The sequence below is a fragment of the Cherax quadricarinatus genome, chromosome 58, assembly GCF_038502225.1.
Source record: "Cherax quadricarinatus isolate ZL_2023a chromosome 58, ASM3850222v1, whole genome shotgun sequence".
NCBI lineage: Eukaryota > Metazoa > Arthropoda > Malacostraca > Decapoda > Parastacidae > Cherax > Cherax quadricarinatus.
In genome coordinates, this window is record NC_091349.1 from 543,051 (window position 1) to 560,550 (window position 17,500).

General features: G+C 51.9%; 1 protein-coding gene across 19 annotated transcripts in view; it reads left to right on the plus strand.

Moving 5' to 3' along the window:
* The window catches only part of LOC128698016 (LIM domain-binding protein 2-like), a 740,316-nt gene that overhangs the window by 440,362 nt on the left and 282,454 nt on the right, over nt 1-17,500 (plus strand). For 13 of the 19 annotated variants that reach the window (XM_070097481.1, XM_070097465.1, XM_070097475.1 and 10 more), the window contains exon 1: nt 2,506-3,254. The exons of 2 other annotated variants lie outside the window; for them this stretch is intronic. In XM_070097481.1, the coding sequence (XP_069953582.1) occupies nt 2,761-3,254 (494 nt within the window). In that variant the 5' untranslated portion in view covers nt 2,506-2,760. Of the gene's footprint in view, nt 1-2,505; nt 3,255-17,500 lie in introns of those variants that run through there. 4 more of the 19 variants (XM_070097466.1, XM_070097468.1, XM_070097471.1 and 1 more) reach the window with 3 other exon arrangements.

Consider the following 17,500-nt stretch of genomic DNA (forward strand, 5'->3'; position numbering starts at 1 on the left):
CCTTCCTCTCTCTCTTCCCACATCCTGTCTCACCTTCCTCTCTCTCTTCCAACATCCTGTCTCACCTTCCTCTCTCTTCCCACATCCTGTCTCACCTTCCTTTCTCTCTTCCAACATCCTGTCTCACCTTCCTCTCTCTCTTCCCACATCCTGTCTCACCTTCCTCTCTCTCTTCCAACATCCTGTCTCACCTTCCTCTCTCTCTTCCCACATCCTGTCTCACCTTCCTCTCTCTCTTCCCACATCCTGTCTCACCTTCCCCTCTCTCTTCCCACATCCTGTCTCACCTTCCCCTCTCTCTTCCCACATCCTGTCTCACCTTCCTCTCTCTCTTCCCACATCCTGTCTCACCTTCCTCTCTCTCTTCCCACATCCTGTCTCACCTTCCTCTCTCTCTTCCCACATCCTGTCTCACCTTCCTCTCTCTCTTCCCACATCCTGTCTCACCTTCCTCTCTCTCTTCCCACATCCTGTCTCACCTTCCTCTCTCTCTTCCCACATCCTGTCTCACCTTCCTCTCTCTCTTCCCACATCCTGTCTCACCTTCCTCTCTCTCTTCCCACATCCTGTCTCACCTTCGTCTCTCTCTTCCCACATCCTGTCTCACCTTCCTTTCTCTCTTCCAACATCCTGTCTCACCTTCCTCTCTCTCTTCCCACATCCTGTCTCACCTTCCTCTCTCTCTTCCCACATCCTGTCTCACCTTCCTCTCTCTCTTCCCACATCCTGTCTCACCTTCCCCTCTCTCTTCCCACATCCTGTCTCACCTTCCTCTCTCTCTTCCCACATCCTGTCTCACCTTCCTCTCTCTCTTCCCACATCCTGTCTCACCTTCCTCTCTCTCTTCCCACATCCTGTCTCACCTTCCTCTCTCTCTTCCCACATCCTGTCTCACCCTTCCGTCCTCTCCTCTGTCTCCTGAGTTTCCTACAAATGTTTTTATGTGTGTGTGTGTGTGTGTGTGTGTGTGTGTGTGTGTGTGTGTGTGTGTGTGTGTGTGTGTGTGTGTGTTTGTGTGTGTGTGTGTGTGTTTTCTCACATAGTGATTGCAGTGGTTGAATCACAGCTCCTGACCCCGCCTCTCTGGTCGTTGCTGGGTCCACACACTGCTGGTTTTGAGAGCCTTATCGTACCTCTTATAAAACTATGTATGGATGTTGCGGCCAGCAGTAACAGCCTGGTGGATCAGGCCTTCATCCAGCAGGAGACCTGGTCTGGGACCGGACCGTGGGGCGTTGACCCCCACAAACATCGTTCAGGTACTACTCCATCACCCAGGTTGTTCCACGTCCTAACTGCCCTAAGACTGTACTCACCTATTTGTGATTGCAGAGGTCGATTCACAGCTCCTGGCCCCGCCTCTTCACTGATCGCTACTAGGTCCTCTCCCTGCTCCAAGAACTTATTTGTGTGTGTATAGTGGGGTCGTGATGGGGACTTGGTGGGGTCGTGGTGGGGATGTGGTGGGGTCGTGATGGGGATGTGGTGGGGTCGTGGTGGGTCGTAGTGGGGATGTGATGGGGTCGTGATGGGGACGTGGTGGGGTCGTAGTGGGGATGTGGTGGGGTCGTGATGGAGACGTGGTGGGGTCGTGATGGGGACGTGGTGGGGACGTGATGGGGATGTGTTGGGGTCGTGATGGCGACGTGGTGGGGTCGTGGTGGGGGTGTGGTGGGGTCGTGGTGGGGATGTGGTGGGTCGTGGTGGGGTCGTGGTGGGGATGTGGTGGGGTCGTGGTGGGGATGTGGTGGGGTCGTGTTGGGGATATGGTGGGGTCGTGTTGGGGATGTGGTGGGGTCGTGGTGGGGATGTGGTGGGGATGTGGTGGGTCGTAATGGGGATGTGGTGGGGTCGTGGTGGGGATGTGGTGGGTCGTGATGGGGATGTGGTGGAGTCGTGGTGGGGATGTGGTGGGGTCGTGGTGGGGATGTGATGGGTCGTAATGGGGATGTGGTGGGGTCGTGGTGGGGATGTGGTGGGTCGTGATGGGGATGTGGTGGAGTCGTGGTGGGGATGTGGTGGGGTCGTGGTGAGGATGTGGTGGGGTCGTGGTGGGGATGTGGTGGGGTCGTGGTGGGGATGTGGTGGGGTCGTGGTGGGGATGTGGTGGGGTCGTGGTGGGGATGTGGTGGAGTCGTGGTGGGGTTGTGGTGGGGTCGTGGTGAGGATGTGGTGGGGTCGTGGTGAGGATGTGGTGGGGTCGTGGTGGGGATGTGGTGGGGTCGTGGTGGGGATGTGGTGGGGTCGTGGTGTGGTGTCTACGTTAAGTTATGAAGGTGTGGGAGTAAGTTCAGTAACGTTTGCGTCTGCCACCACCCCCAGAGGGCAGCATGGGGTGGGCGGTGTGTGGGGCGGGTGTGGGTGTGGGCGTGGGGTGTAGGCGTGGGGGTCTTCTGCATGTGCTTCTCTTGCTGCTCAAGATCCATTGATTGACGTGTGCGTGGATTACACGGCACCCTGGGAGAGGCTAGGAGGCGCGCGGCACGAGTGAGAGAGTGAGAGAGAGAGACAGTGAGAGAGTGAGTGAGGGAGAGTGAGGTGCGCGCGGTAGAGAGACACTGACAGTGTGGCTCCGACGCTGCTGACGCTCGGAACACTGCTCTAGTGTGTCGGTAGCCTCGTCTTGTCTGCTAGTGTGTGTGTGTGTGTGGGTGAGGGGGTGTGGGGGGCCCCCTCAGTGTGTGGCCCACATGGTGTAGTGTAGAGGCCAGACAAGGGCCACAGTCTATGTTGGCCACTCAACACTAAACACTACTCTATATGCCCATCAAGACGGGGCGTCGCAAGCAGCCTGTCACCACGGGGTTGGGGGCCCCAGGGGACCATGACGGCCTGCCCCCAGCCCCGCACATGATGCCCGGGGCCGTGGGCCCTCAGGGTCCCCTCAGCGGGGACACTGCCCCCGTGGGGCCGGCCAATATGCCCCACGGACCGCAGGGAGGGCCCGTGGGGCTCGGCTCCCACCCGGGCCATGTTCCCCCCGGAGCTCCGGCCTTTATGCATGGTCCGGGTGGTCCTGGAATGCCCGGAGGACCAGTAGGACCCGGTGGACCGGGACCAATATCCAGCGGACCAGGGGGCCCCGGTATGGCCAGTGGTCCAGGAATGCCAGGTCATGGTATGCCCAACGGTCCTCAGATGCCCTCTGGTCCCAATGGGCCAGGTATGATGCCCGGACCGGGTGGACCTGGACCTGGGATGCCAATGCATGGACCAGGTGGACCACCAGGACCCATCAACCCTGCATTCTTCAGGTAACTGATCTCTGTTTATTATGGGTAAGAAGGAACAGGGGTTGTGAGGTGTGTGGGGGACCCTCCTCACCTCCAGTGTGGAGGTAGGGGACCCTCCTCACCTCCAGTGTGGAGGTAGGGGACCCTCCTCACCTCCAGTGTGGAGGTAGGGGACCCTACTTACCTTCAGTGTGGAGGTAGGGGACCCTCCTCACCTCCAGTGTGGAGGTAGGGGACCCTCCTCACCTCCAGTGTGGAGGTAGGAGACCCTCCTTACCTCCAGTGTGGAGGTAGGGGACCCTCCTTACCTCCAGTGTGGAGGTAGGGGACCCTCCTTACCTCCAGTGTGGAGGTAGGGGACCCTCCTTACCTCTAGTGTGGAGGTAGGGGACCCTCCGTACATCCAGTGTGGAGGTAGGGGACTCTCCTTACCTCCAGTGTGGAGGTAGGGGACCCTCCGTACCTCCAGTGTGGAGGTAGGGGACTCTCCTTACCTCCAGTGTGGAGGTAGGGGACCCTCCGTACCTCCAGTGTGGAGGTAGGGGACTCTCCTTACCTCCAGTGTGGAGGTAGGGGACCCTCCTTACCTCCAGTGTGGAGGTAGGGGACCCTCCTTACCTCCAGTGTGGAGGTAGGGGACCCTCCTCACCTCCAGTGTAGAGGTAGGGGACCCTCCGTTCCTCCAGTGTGGAGGTAGGGGACCCTCCTTACCTCCAGTGTGGAGGTAGGGGACCCTCCTCACCTCCAGTGTGGAGGTATGGGACCCTCCTCACCTCCAGTGTGGAGGTAGGGGACCCTCCTTACCTCCAGTATGGAGGTAGGGGACCCTCCGTACCTCCAGTGTGGAGGTAGGGGGCCCTCCGTACCTCCAGTATGAAGGTAGGGGACCCTCCGTACCTCCAGTGTGGAGGTAGGGGACCCTCCGTACCTCCAGTGTGGAGGTAGGGGACCCTCCTTACCTCCAGTGTGGAGGTAGGGGGACCCTTCGTACCTCCAGTGTGAAGGTAGGGGACCCTCCTTACCTCCAGTGTGGAGGTAGGGGGACCTTCCGTACCTCCAATGTGGAGGTAGGGGACTCTCCGTACCTCCAGTGTGGAGGTAGGGGACCCTCCTTACCTCCAGTGTGGAGGTAGGGGGACCCTCCGTACCTCAAATATGGAGGTAGGGGACCCTCCGTACCTCCAGTGTGGAGGTAGGGGACCCTCCTTACCTCCAGTGTGGAGGTAGGGGAACACTCCGTACCTCCAATGTGGAGGTAGGGGACCCTCCGTACCTCCAGTGTGGAGGTAGGGGACCCTCCTTACCTCCAGTGTGGAGGTAAGGGGACCCTCCGTACCTCCAATGTGGAGGTAGGGGACCCTCCGTACCTCCAGTGTGGAGGTAGGGGACCCTCCTTACCTCCAGTGTGGAGGTAGGGGGACCCTCCGTACCTCCAGTGCGGAGGTAGGGGACCCTCCTTACCTCCAGTATGGAGGTAGGAGGACACGTCCTCACCTCCAGTGTAGAGGTAGGGGGACCCTCCTTGCCTCCAGTGTGGAGGTAGGGGGACCCTCCTCACCTCCAGTGTTGAGGTAGGGGGACCCTCCTCACCTCCAGTGTGGAGGTAGGGGGACCCTCCGTACCTCCAGTGTGGAGGTAGGGGGACCCTCCTCACCTCCAGTGTGGAGGTAGGGGGACCCTCCGTACCTCCAGTGTGGAGGTAGGGGGACCCTCCTCACCTCCAGTGTGGAGGTAGGGGGACCCTCCATACCTCCAGTGTGGAGGTAGGGGACCCTCCTCACCTCCAGTGTGGAGGTAGGGGACCCTCCTCACCTCCAGTGTGGAGGTAGGGGACCCTCCTCACCTCCAGTGTGGAGGTAGGAGGACCCTCCTCACCTCCAGTGTGGAGGTAGAGGGACCCTCCTTGCCTCCAGGGTGGAGGTAGGGGACCCTCCTCACCTCCAGTGTGGAGGTAGGGGGACCCTCCTCACCTCCAGTGTGGAGGTAGGGGGACCCTCCTCACCTCCAGTGTGGAGGTAGGGGGACCCTCCTTGCCTCCAGTGTGGAGGTAGGGGACCCTCCTTGCCTCCAGTGTGGAGGTAGGGGGACCCTCCTCACCTCCAGTGTGGAGGTAGGGGGACCCTCCTTGCCTCCAGTGTGGAGGTAGGGAGACCCTCCTCACCTCCAGTGTGGAGGTAGGGGGACCCTCCTTGCCTCCAGTGTGGAGGTACGGGGACCCTCCTCACCTCCAGTGTGGAGGTAGGGGGACCCTCCTTGCCTCCAGTGTGGAGGTAGGGGACCCTCCTCACCTCCAGTGTGGAGGTAGGGGGACCCTCCTTGCCTCCAGGGTGGAGGTAGGGGACCCTCCTCACCTCCAGTGTGGAGGTAGGGGGACCCTCCTCACCTCCAGTGTTGAGGTAGGGGACCCTCCTCACCTCCAGTGTGGAGGTAGGGGACCCTCCTCACCTCCAGTGTGGAGGTAGGGGGACCCTCCTCACCTCCAGGGTGGAGGTAGGGGGACCCTCCTCACCTCCAGTGTGGAGGTAGGGGACCCTTCTCACCTTCAGTGTGGAGGTAGGGGACCCTCCTCACCTCCAGTGTGGAGGTAGGGGACCCTCCTCACCTCCAGTGTGGAGGTAGGGGACCCTCCTCACCTCCAGTGTGGAGGGAGGGGGACCCTCCTCACCTCCAGTGTAGAGGTAGGGGGACCCTCCTCACCTCCAGTGTGGAGGTAGGGGGACCCTCCTCACCTCCAGTGTGGAGGTAGGGGGACCCTCCTCACCTCCAGTGTGGAGGTAGGGGACCCTCCTCACCTCCAGTGTGGAGGTAGGGGACCCTCCTCACCTCCAGTGTGGAGGTAGGGGGACCCTCCTCACCTCCAGTGTGGAGGTAGGGGGACCCTCCTCACCTCCAGTGTGGAGGTAGGGGGACCCTCCTCACCTCCAGTGTGGAGGTAGGGGGACCCTCCTCACCTCCAGTATGGAGGTAGGGGACCCTCCTCACCTCCAGTGTGGAGGTAGGGGGACCCTCCTCACCTCCAGTATGGAGGTAGGGGGACCCTCCTCACCTCCAGTATGGAGGTAGGGGGACCCTCCTCACCTCCAGTATGGAGGTAGGGGGACCCTCCTCACCTCCAGTATGGAGGTAGGGGGACCCTCCTCACCTCCAGTGAGACAGGGAAGGAAGGAAGAAATTTGTTTAGCTCTTACTAGACCCCACAAGTGAAGGGTGACAGGTGCTCTGAGAATTGTTTGTGTGGTTGAGTGCCAGCTCCTGACCCAGTCTTCTACACCATGATGATCAGCGTCACTGCCGCCATCACTACCCTAGTCATCACCCTCACACTAAACAAATACTTCTTTACATCATTCTGGCTCATCTTGGTGACCTTCCTCACACTTGTGCTCACATCACCTTCCTCACACTTGTGCTCACATCACCTTCCTCACACTTGTGCTCACATCACCTTCCTCACACTTGTGCTCACATCACCTTCCTCACACTTGTGCTCACATCACCTTCCTCACACTTGTGCTCACATCTAACATTTGATCGGATTTTTTGTTGGGATTTTTTACCTAGAGGGTTAGCCACCCAGGATTACCCAAGAAAGTGAATGCGTCGTCGAGGACTGTCTTATTTCCAGTATGGTCCTTCAAACTTGTCCCCCAGGATGCCACCCATACCAGCCGCTGGCACCCAGGTACCTACTTCCTTGCTAGGTGAACAGGAAGGAAAGGTGTAAGGAAACAAGGCCAACGTTTCCACCCGTACCGGGAATTGAACCACAGACACTCAGTGTGTGAAAACGTTGATGTCTTGTGTGATTAATGTTGTTGATGTGCTGATTGTTGGGCTCTTTTGCGGTGACGATGTGTTGTAGCGTGTGTTGTAGCATGTGTTGTAGCATGTGTTGTAGCATGTGTTGTAGCGTGTGTTGTAGCATGTGTTGTAGCATGTGTTGTAGCATGTGTTGTAGCGTGTGTTGTAGCATGTGTTGTAGCATGTGTTGTAGCATGTGTTGTAGCGTGTGTTGTAGCATGTGTTGTAGCATGTGTTGTAGCGTGTGTTGTAGCGTGTGTTGTAGCGTGTGTTGTAGCGTGTGTTGTAGCATGTGTTGTAGCATGTGTTGTAGCGTGTGTTGTAGCGTGTGTTGTAGCGTGTGTTGTAGCATGTGTTGTAGCATGTGTTGTAGCATGTGTTGTAGCATGTGTTGTAGCGTGTGTTGTAGCATGTGTTGTAGCGTGTGTTGTAGCATGTGTTGTAGCATGTGTTGTAGCATGTATTGTAGCATGTGTTGTAGCATGTGTTGTAGCATGTGTTGTAGCATGTGTTGTAGCGTGTGTTGTAGCGTGTGTTGTGTGGTGTCTTGTGTTAGTGTGATAGTGTAGTTGTGTGTTATATGGTGTCTTGTGTTAGTATGATAGTGTAGTTGTGTGTTATATGGTGTCTTGTGTTTGTGTGATAGTGTAGTTGTGTGTTATATGGTGTCTTGTGTTAGTGTGATAGTGTAGTTGTGTGTTATATGGTGTCTTGTGTTAGTGTGATAGTGTAGTTGTGTGTTATATGGTGTCTTGTGTTAGTGTGATAGTGTAGTTGTGTGTTATATGGTGTCTTGTGTTAGTATGATAGTGTAGTTGTGTGTTATATGGTGTCTTGTGTTAGTATGATAGTGTAGTTGTGTGTTATATGGTGTCTTGTGTTAGTGTGATAGTGTAGTTGTGTGTTATATGGTGTCTTGTGTTAGTATGATAGTGTAGTTGTGTGTTATATGGTGTCTTGTGTTAGTATGATAGTGTAGTTGTGTGTTATATGGTGTCTTGTGTTAGTATGATAGTGTAGTTGTGTGTTATATGGTGTCTTGTGTTAGTGTGATAGTGTAGTTGTGTGTTATATGGTGTCTTGTGTTAGTATGATAGTGTAGTTGTGTGTTATATGGTGTCTTGTGTTAGTGTGATAGTGTAGTTGTGTGTTATATGGTGTCTTGTGTTAGTATGATAGTGTAGTTGTGTGTTATATGGTGTCTTGTGTTAGTGTGATAGTGTAGTTGTGTGTTATATGGTGTCTTGTGTTAGTATGATAGTGTAGTTGTGTGTTATATGGTGTCTTGTGTTAGTATGATAGTGTAGTTGTGTGTTATATGGTGTCTTGTGTTAGTGTGATAGTGTAGTTGTGTGTTATATGGTGTCTTGTGTTAGTGTGATAGTGTAGTTGTGTGTTATATGGTGTCTTGTGTTAGTATGATAGTGTAGTTGTGTGTTATATGGAGTCTTGTGTTTGTGTGATAGTGTAGTTGTGTGTTATATGGTGTCTTGTGTTAGTATGATAGTGTAGTTGTGTGTTATATGGTGTCTTGTGTTAGTGTGATAGTGTAGTTGTGTGTTATATGGTGTCTTGTGTTAGTATGATAGTGTAGTTGTGTGTTATATGGTGTCTTGTGTTAGTGTGATAGTGTAGTTGTGTGTTATATGGTGTCTTGTGTTAGTATGATAGTGTAGTTGTGTGTTATATGGTGTCTTGTGTTAGTATGATAGTGTAGTTGTGTGTTATATGGTGTCTTGTGTTAGTGTGATAGTGTAGTTGTGTGTTATATGGTGTCTTGTGTTAGTGTGATAGTGTAGTTGTGTGTTATATGGTGTCTTGTGTTAGTGTGATAGTGTAGTTGTGTGTTATATGGTGTCTTGTGTTAGTATGATAGTGTAGTTGTGTGTTATATGGTGTCTTGTGTTAGTGTGATAGTGTAGTTGTGTGTTATATGGAGTCTTGTGTTTGTGTGATAGTGTAGTTGTGTGTTATATGGTGTCTTGTGTTAGTATGATAGTGTAGTTGTGTGTTATATGGTGTCTTGTGTTTGTGTGATAGTGTAGTTGTGTGTTATATGGTGTCTTGTGTTAGTGTGATAGTGTAGTTGTGTGTTATATGGTGTCTTATGTTTGTGTGATGGTGTAGTAGTGTGTTATATGGCGTCTTGTGTTTGTGTGATGGTGTAGTAGTGTGCCTTAGTTTTTCCTGATGCTTGGTGTGTTATGTGCTCTGACAAAGTTGTGTGTGGTGTTTGACGCCCTCCTGGCCCCGCCTCCTAGACCACTCTGGCATCTCTGATTTCTGGCCTCTTGGGTCTTATCATATCTACTCTTGAAGCTGTGTATTGAGTATGCCTCCACCACTCCACACTGTATACATAACTCAAGAGAATCACCAAATAGAACGAAACGAACACGTGATGTCAGCTGACATTTCGTTCAAAGAACACAATACGGCAGACGTCACGACAACCAGGAAAATGACGATCAATAATGAAAACTGACAAAATATGAGAAATAATGTCATTCAAATCCGTGGTCTCAGATTATTCAACATCTTACCAGAAGATATCAGAAACACTGCTGGAACAAGTGTAGAAGTCTTGAAGAGGAAGCTGGACAACTATCTTCACCAGGTACCAGATCAACCAGGCTGTGATGGATATGTGGGGCCAGTGGGCCTCCAGCAGCAACAGCCTGGTTGACCAGGCTAACACCAGACGAGCCTGGACCTTGACCGGGCTCCGGGAGTAGAAAGACTCAAAACTCATCAGAGGTATATCAAAGGTGCTTGTATTCTCCCTTAGAGTATTATTCGGTGTTAACTGATCAGTTTAAAGCAGGAGAGATATCACAGCTGGGAAAAAAGTGATCATTTACAGCCCGCACTGACCAATATACTATATAAATTACTGGGTACGTCTCAGAGTCCTTAATAAGTACTCGCTGGAGCAGGAGAGAGATATATACGTGGAAAGCATCTGAGGGTCTGGTTATAAATCTTCACTCTCAAAACAACATACTGGAGTGAGAGATATGGGAGAAAATGCAGAATAAACCCAAAGAGAAGTAGGGGCGCCATGAACACAATAAGAGAACGCTGTATCACTATCCGTGGTCCCAGACTATTCTACATCTTACCACAAAATATTAGAAACACTGCTGGAACAAGTGTAATTGTCTTAAAGAGGAAATTTCACAAGTACCAACACATAGTACCGGATCAGCCTTTGTAAACGATATTTGTACAAGTACGTGTACAAGGTGTACAGGTCCAGCTGGCTTACTAAAAGCCCTCTGTTGTGCACAGCCTCAAACATTATGTAATTCAAGTGTTCCAGTAGACTAGTGACAACGGTGTGATGTTCATTGAGGACAAATCTCAGTTACTGTGGTGCGAGAGGACTGAGGAAATAACGAGACTGGGGTACAGGAGAAACTCAAATCACTCGATGTGAGAGACGTGGGAGTGATAATGTCATACAGTCTCATCTTTAAGGTACACAGCAAGTCATTGTTGCAACTGCAACAAAATAAATAACTAGAACTTCCAAAACAAGAAATGGTAAGTCAGTGATAATAATCTCTGTAGGTTGGAATATTACTGTGTAGTAGCGGCCTCCTTCAACACATGTTCAACTGAACAACTGAAAAATATACAAAACCTTCACACCTGGTATAAAGTCAGTCAACCACCTTAATTACTCTTCATTGTATTATGCTGAAATATAATAATAATAATAACAATAATAATTATTATTATTATTATTATTATTATTATTATTATTGTTAACAACGCGTACGTAGTAATCACTAAATAGGTATATCACAAGAGACTTGGCAAACTGCAAAATACCACCAGGGAAGTGATAAGTACACAGAGAGTGAACTCAAGTGTAAAGGGACCACGACTCTTCATCATCTTCCCTTCATCACCAACAGACTCTAAGCAGTCTTCAAGAGGTCACTCCACAGATTCCTCAAATTAGTTCCTGATCAGCTGGGTTGTGGTCACCAGCCTGATCGATCAAGCCAGCAACCAGGAGGCCTGGTCTTGGGTGGGGGGGGGTGCGGAGACGTCTGGAAACAACTATAAGTAGCCTACAGGTAAGTGACAGATCAACCAGGCTGTTATGAGTATTTGAGGCAATGGGCCTCCAGCAGTAACAGCCTGGTTGACCAGGTAAACCATGCACACTTACTAAAGAAATGCTTCCTTTCACCCCTTTGTGTCACGTGTGTCTTAATTTACCACTTATGTTCCCTTGAATCACATTCTCTCTCCCTGTCATGCCTTATCAATTCCTCTTAAGATTGTAGACTGTAATCATACCTTAAGTCAGTGCTCGATCAGCCGGGCTGTGGTTCGTACGTTGGTTTACGTGCAGCCAGCAGTAACAGCCTGGTTGATCAGGCCCTGATCCACCACGAGGCCTAGTCATGGACCGGGCCGCGGGGCGTTGACCCCCAGAACACCCTCCAGGTTGGTAAGACTCCCCTTATCCTCTCTGTCAAGGTCGTTATCTTCATTTCCTTTAGCTTCTCACAATGTTTTGGTACTAATCTCGTTTTATAGCCGGTGTAAGCACTTGACCAGGTGTGGGCTCCATGCTGGGGCCAAGTGTGGGCTCCATGCTGGGGCCAAGTGTGGGCTCCATGCTGGGGCCAAGTGTGGGCTCCATGCTGGGGCCAAGTGTGGGCTCCATGCTGGGGCCAAGTGTGGGCTCCATGCTGGGGCCAAGTGTGGGCTCCATGCTGGGGCCAAGTGTGGGCTCCATGCTGGGGCCAAGTGTGGGCTCCATGCTGGGGCCAAGTGTGGGCTCCATGCTGGGGCCAAGTGTGGGCTCCATGCTGGGGCCAAGTGTGGGCTCCATGCTGGGGCCAAGTGTGGGCTCCATGCTGGGGCCAAGTGTGGGCTCCATGCTGGGGCCAAGTGTGGGCTCCATGCTGGGGCCAAGTGTGGGCTCCATGCTGGGGCCAAGTGTGGGCTCCATGCTGGGGCCAAGTGTGGGCTCCATGCTGGGGCCAGGTGTGGGCTCCATGCTGGGGCAAGGTGTGGGCTCCATGCTGGGGCCAAGTGTGGGCTCCATGCTGGGGCCAAGTGTGGACTCCATGCTGGGGCCAGGTGTGGGCTCCATGCTGGGGCCAAGTGTGGGCTCCATGCTGGGGCCAGGTGTGGGCTCCATGCTGGGGCCAAGTGTGGGCTCCATGCTGGGGCCAAGTGTGGGCTCCATGCTGGGGCCAGGTGTGGGCTCCATGCTGGGGCCAGGTGTGGGCTCCATGCTGGGGCCAGGTGTGGGCTCCATGCTGGGGCCAAGTGTGGGCTCCATGCTGGGGCCAAGTGTGGGCTCCATGCTGGGGCCAAGTGTGGGCTCCATGCTGGGGCCAAGTGTGGGCTCCATGCTGGGGCCAGGTGTGGGCTCCATGCTGGGGCCAAGTGTGGGCTCCATGCTGGGGCCAAGTGTGGGCTCCATGCTGGGGCCAAGTGTGGGCTCCATGCTGGGGCCAGGTGTGGGCTCCATGCTGGGGCCAAGTGTGGGCTCCATGCTGGGGCTAGGTGTGGGCTCCATGCTGGGGCCAAGTGTGGGCTCCATGCTGGGGCCAAGTGTGGGCTCCATGCTGGGGCCAGGTGTGGGCTCCATGCTGGGGCCAGGTGTGGGCTCCATGCTGGGGCCAGGTGTGGGCTCCATGCTGGGGCCAAGTGTGGGCTCCATGCTGGGGCCAAGTGTGGGCTCCATGCTGGGGCCAAGTGTGGGCTCCATGCCGGGGCCAAGTGTGGGCTCCATGCTGGGGCCAAGTGTGGGCTCCATGCTGGGGCCAAGTGTGGGCTCCATGCAGGGGCCAAGTGTGGGCTCCATGCCGGGGCCAAGTGTGGGCTCCATGCTGGGGCCAAGTGTGGGCTCCATGCTGGGGCCAAGTGTGGGCTCCATGCTGGGGCCAAGTGTGGGCTCCATGCTGTGGCAAGGTGTGGGCTCCATGCTGGGGCCAAGTGTGGGCTCCATGCCGGGGCCAAGTGTGGGATCCATGGTGGGGCTAGGTGTGGGCGCCATGCTGGGGCCAAGTGTGGGCTCCATGCTGGGGCCAAGTGTGGGCTCCATGCTGGGGCCAAGTGTGGGCTCCATGCCGGGGCCAAGTGTGGGCTCCATGCTGGGGCCAAGTGTGGGCTCCATGCCGGGGCCAAGTGTGGGCTCCATGCTGGGGCCAAGTGTGGGCTCCATGCTGGGGCCAAGTGTGGGCTCCATGCTGGGGCCAAGTGTGGGCTCCATGCTGGGGCCAAGTGTGGGCTCCATGCTGGGGCCAAGTGTGGGCTCCATGCTGGGGCCAGGTGTGGGCTCCATGCTGGGGCCAAGTGTGGGCTCCATGCTGGGGCCAAGTGTGGGCTCCATGCTGGGGCCAAGTATTCCATAACTGCATTAACATTTGTCTCGTATAATGTTCTGAAGGATTCTTTGTTCAATGTCCTGAATGCTCTTTTGAAATGTGTTAATATTGCATATGCAAGATATACTTAATATGCTTGGTGTTATATTCACTACCAGATCCTCACTGATATTGGTAGCTTCTGTCCACTTGTGCTGTACTCTCTGTCTGGTCTTCCTTCACCTTCTCCAGATAGAACCACCTTACGTTTGTTTGGGTTGAACTCAAAAATATACCTGTTTGACTACACCTGTAGTTGTTGTTGTTATTATTATTATTATTATTATTATTATTATTATTATTATTATGGTCATGTAAAGCGCTAAACCCATGTGGGTCATTCAGCGCAAGACGTGGTGGAGGCTCGATCCTCAGTCTTCTGAACGGAACAGCGACACATATGACTAGATTATCTTAGGTAGGTTGTCCACGTGCATTAGGAAGAGTATAGGTCGTAATATTGATCCTTGCGGAACTGCACTCGTTGCTCTCTCTATTCTGATGTGTCATCCCCTCACTGTCCTCTCATTGCTCACCAGTTGGACAAGACCCGGGACGGGTGTACCTGAGAGTCTCATCCAGTGTCATTCCAACACTTCCTCACCCACTGTAGCTCTCGGCCTTAACACTTCCTGTCCTTCTAATGTCTCCACTAATCTCTGGTATTGGTTTACCTTTGATGGGTTTCAAGAAGTTTACTAATCCCGCAGCCAGGTCCTGTGCGAGGCTTGTCTAGTGCTTGCTTGGTTAGCCAGGCTATTGTTGCTGTCAGTCCACTGCTCTACATATCCTTTAAAGTCTGGTTGATCCAACACTTAGCGGAGGCACTTGTCAACTTTCCTCTTGAAGTCTTGTATGCGTGTTGTGTTAAGATGCTCGATCATCTGGGTTCACGGATGTTGATACTATGCTCACATACACCTTACTATTCACCGGGTTTATTATATATTTTCTGCTATACCTTCCACACCTCTCACTTCAGTGTGCAGATTTGAGCATCAAATGCTTTCTTATGATCCAAGAAGCTGCACTCCCCCCCCCAGCCCTGTCCTTTTTTTGGTTTTGCTTCTGTGACTGTATCATAGAACTCCAACAAATTTGTAAGACAAGATTTTCCACCTCTGCATCTGTTATGGGTTTTCTGTAAAGATCTTCTCTCCGATGAGCCTCATTTTTTGTCCTTACTGTCTTTCCAGAACTTTTGACTTGTAAGTAATTCAGTGTCTCTCTCTTTGTATATAAGGAGCACATTTTGCTTTTTCTAATTTTGTGGAAACTGCCTTGATTACTGAGATTGGTTGTAGTCCTTTGCTTGTAGGATACTCACTGGTTCTTCTCTTAGTACCTATGGAGATATGTTATCTGGTCCCATTGCTTTTGTTATGTCAGGTTCCAGTAGTCTTAGAGTTTACCTTTTTTTTGTTCTGATTCTTTCTAGGACCTGTTGATCTGCTCAGACATCAGTACATTCTGGTAACTTGTCACTTTCTTCTTTATACAGAGCTCTAACTCTTTTGCTGGGGTCTTCACATGCTTCTTTGTCCTTCTGTGTCTGCGTCTCATCCTCCTCCTCCTCCTTCAGTCTCATTACTTGTTCCTGCAGTTGTCTTCTTCTTTCTTATGTGGCTGTGCAGGAACTTTGCTTCAGTTTTGATCTTTAATTCTATGTCATTTTCAAATTGTCTTTCAGTTCTCCTTATTCTTTCACATTCGCTTCCAGCTCTCCTTGTTCTTTCATATTCGCTTCCAGCTCTCCTTGTTCTTTCATATTCGCTTCCAGCTCTCCTTGTTCTTTCATATTCGCTTCTAGCTTTCAGTTTTCCCCAGTTTTCAGTATTTTGATTCACTATATATTTCTTACTATCCCACTTGCACATTCCCTTGGTCTGTACATTCGTGATTCAGTATTGATCTTTGCCTTTCTTGTTTCTTTTGTTCATGGTTAGAGAGGCAGTGGCATGAAGAGTATCATCAGTGCCTTGGCATCTCTTGTTTTAAAGGTTCTAGTTATCTCTAGGCTGGAGTATTACTGTATTCTAATAGTCACCTTGAAGGCAGGTGAAATTACTAGGTGGAAAGTGTACAGAGAACCCTCACATCTGGTATACTCAGTCCAGCACCTAAATTGCTGGGATTGCTTGAAGTCCTTAGAACTGTACTCCTTAGAACGTAGGCGAGAAAGATACATCATAATCTACATCTGGAAGATATTGGAGGGGTTGCTACCATAAGGGGAATTACCAGTAGGCCCATGGTTGTCTTTAGGAGGGAGCTGGACAGATACCTAGAGTCAGTGCCAGATCAGCCGAGCTGTGGTTCGTACGTTGAACTGCGTGCGGCTAAGCAATAACAGCCTCGTTCATCAGGCTGTGATCCATCGGGAGGCCTGGTCATGGATCGGGTGGCGGGGGCGTTGATCCCCGGAATGCCCTCGAGGTAGACCAAACCTACACGCCAGAATTACTACTTATGACCACAAGAAGCTTGACAGACAGTGATGAGTACACTGAGAGAGAACTCAGTAAGTGTTAAGGGACCACGACTCTTCAACACCTTTCATACATAAAGGGGATCAACACACCCCTGACTGTCTTCAAGAGGGAACTCGACAGCTTCCAGAAAACAGTTCCTGATCAGCCGGGTTGTGGTGCATATGTTAGATGACTGACGGCGGGCACTGACAGCTTGATTGATCAAGGCAGCAACCACGAGGGCTGGTCTGTGACCGGGCCGCGGGGGCGCTGACCTCCGGAAGCGTCTCCAGGTAAACCTGGACAGTGAAGAGGTAGTGGCAGAATCCACACATAGCTTTAAGAATAGGTATGAAACCAGTAGCGACCAGCAGAGGCGGGATCAGGAGCTGAGACTCGACCCCTGCAACCACAATTAGGTGAGTATACACACACACACACACACACAGTGTCATCATAGTGTACACACAACCAGGAGGTAGGCAGTGTGTGTGAATGAATATTGTCATGTAGACGGTGATGGTGACAAGCTGGTAGACACTGTGTCGACCGTACTGGAGGAGGGAGGGAGGGAGAGAGAACAACTGTCTACACCAGCCCAGCACCGGTCGATCCTTCCTTCTTGATTGTTCCTCCCTCCCTCTATCCACCCTCCCTCTATTCTCCCTCCCTCTATTCTCTCTCCCTCTATCCACCCTCCCTGCCCCCGTCATGGGGGAAGACTCCCTCCCAAGTAAGTCTTACTGTTGTTTGGTGGAATACACCAGGTACACCCAGCTAGTGTTGTTTTAGCAAGTATCTTATAGACTGTGTAGCCACACCGTTGTATAGTGTAATCACACCGTGTTGTATAGTGTAGCTACACTGTGTTTTATAGTGTAGCCACACTGTGTGTGTGTTGTATAGTGTAGCCACACTGTATGTGTGTTGTATAGTGTAGCCACACTGTGTGTTGTATAGTGTAGCCACACTGTGTGTTGTATAGTGTAGCCACACTGTATGTGTGTTGTATAGTGTAGCCATACTGTATGTGTGTTGTAGTGTAGCCACACTGTATGTGTGTTATATAGTGGAGAGCCACACTGTATGTGTGTTGTATAGTGTAGCCACACTGTATGTTGTATAGTGTAGCCACACTGTGTGTGTGTTGGTTGTCTAGCCAAAACATTGTTGATAATTTGGCTTACTTATAAAGAGGGCGTTGATGTGTGTTCATAACTCGTGTGTTTGATGTTAGGTATTGTACACTCTCAAGCCTTCCTTATGTTCACCTTTGTAACCAGTACCTCTAGAACTATCTAAACCAAGATACATAAACAACACACTGACAGGATGCAAGCAAGACAGTGACAAGATACAAACAAGACAGTGACAAGATACAAACAAGACAGTGGCAGGATACAAACAAGACAGTGACAGGATACAAACAAGACAGTGGCAGGATACATAAACAAGACAGTGACAGGATACAAACAAGACAGTGGCAGGATACAAACAAGACAGTGGCAGGATACAAACAAGACAGTGGCAGGATACAAACAAGACAGTGGCAGGATACATAAACAAGACAGTGGCAGGATACAAACAAGACAGT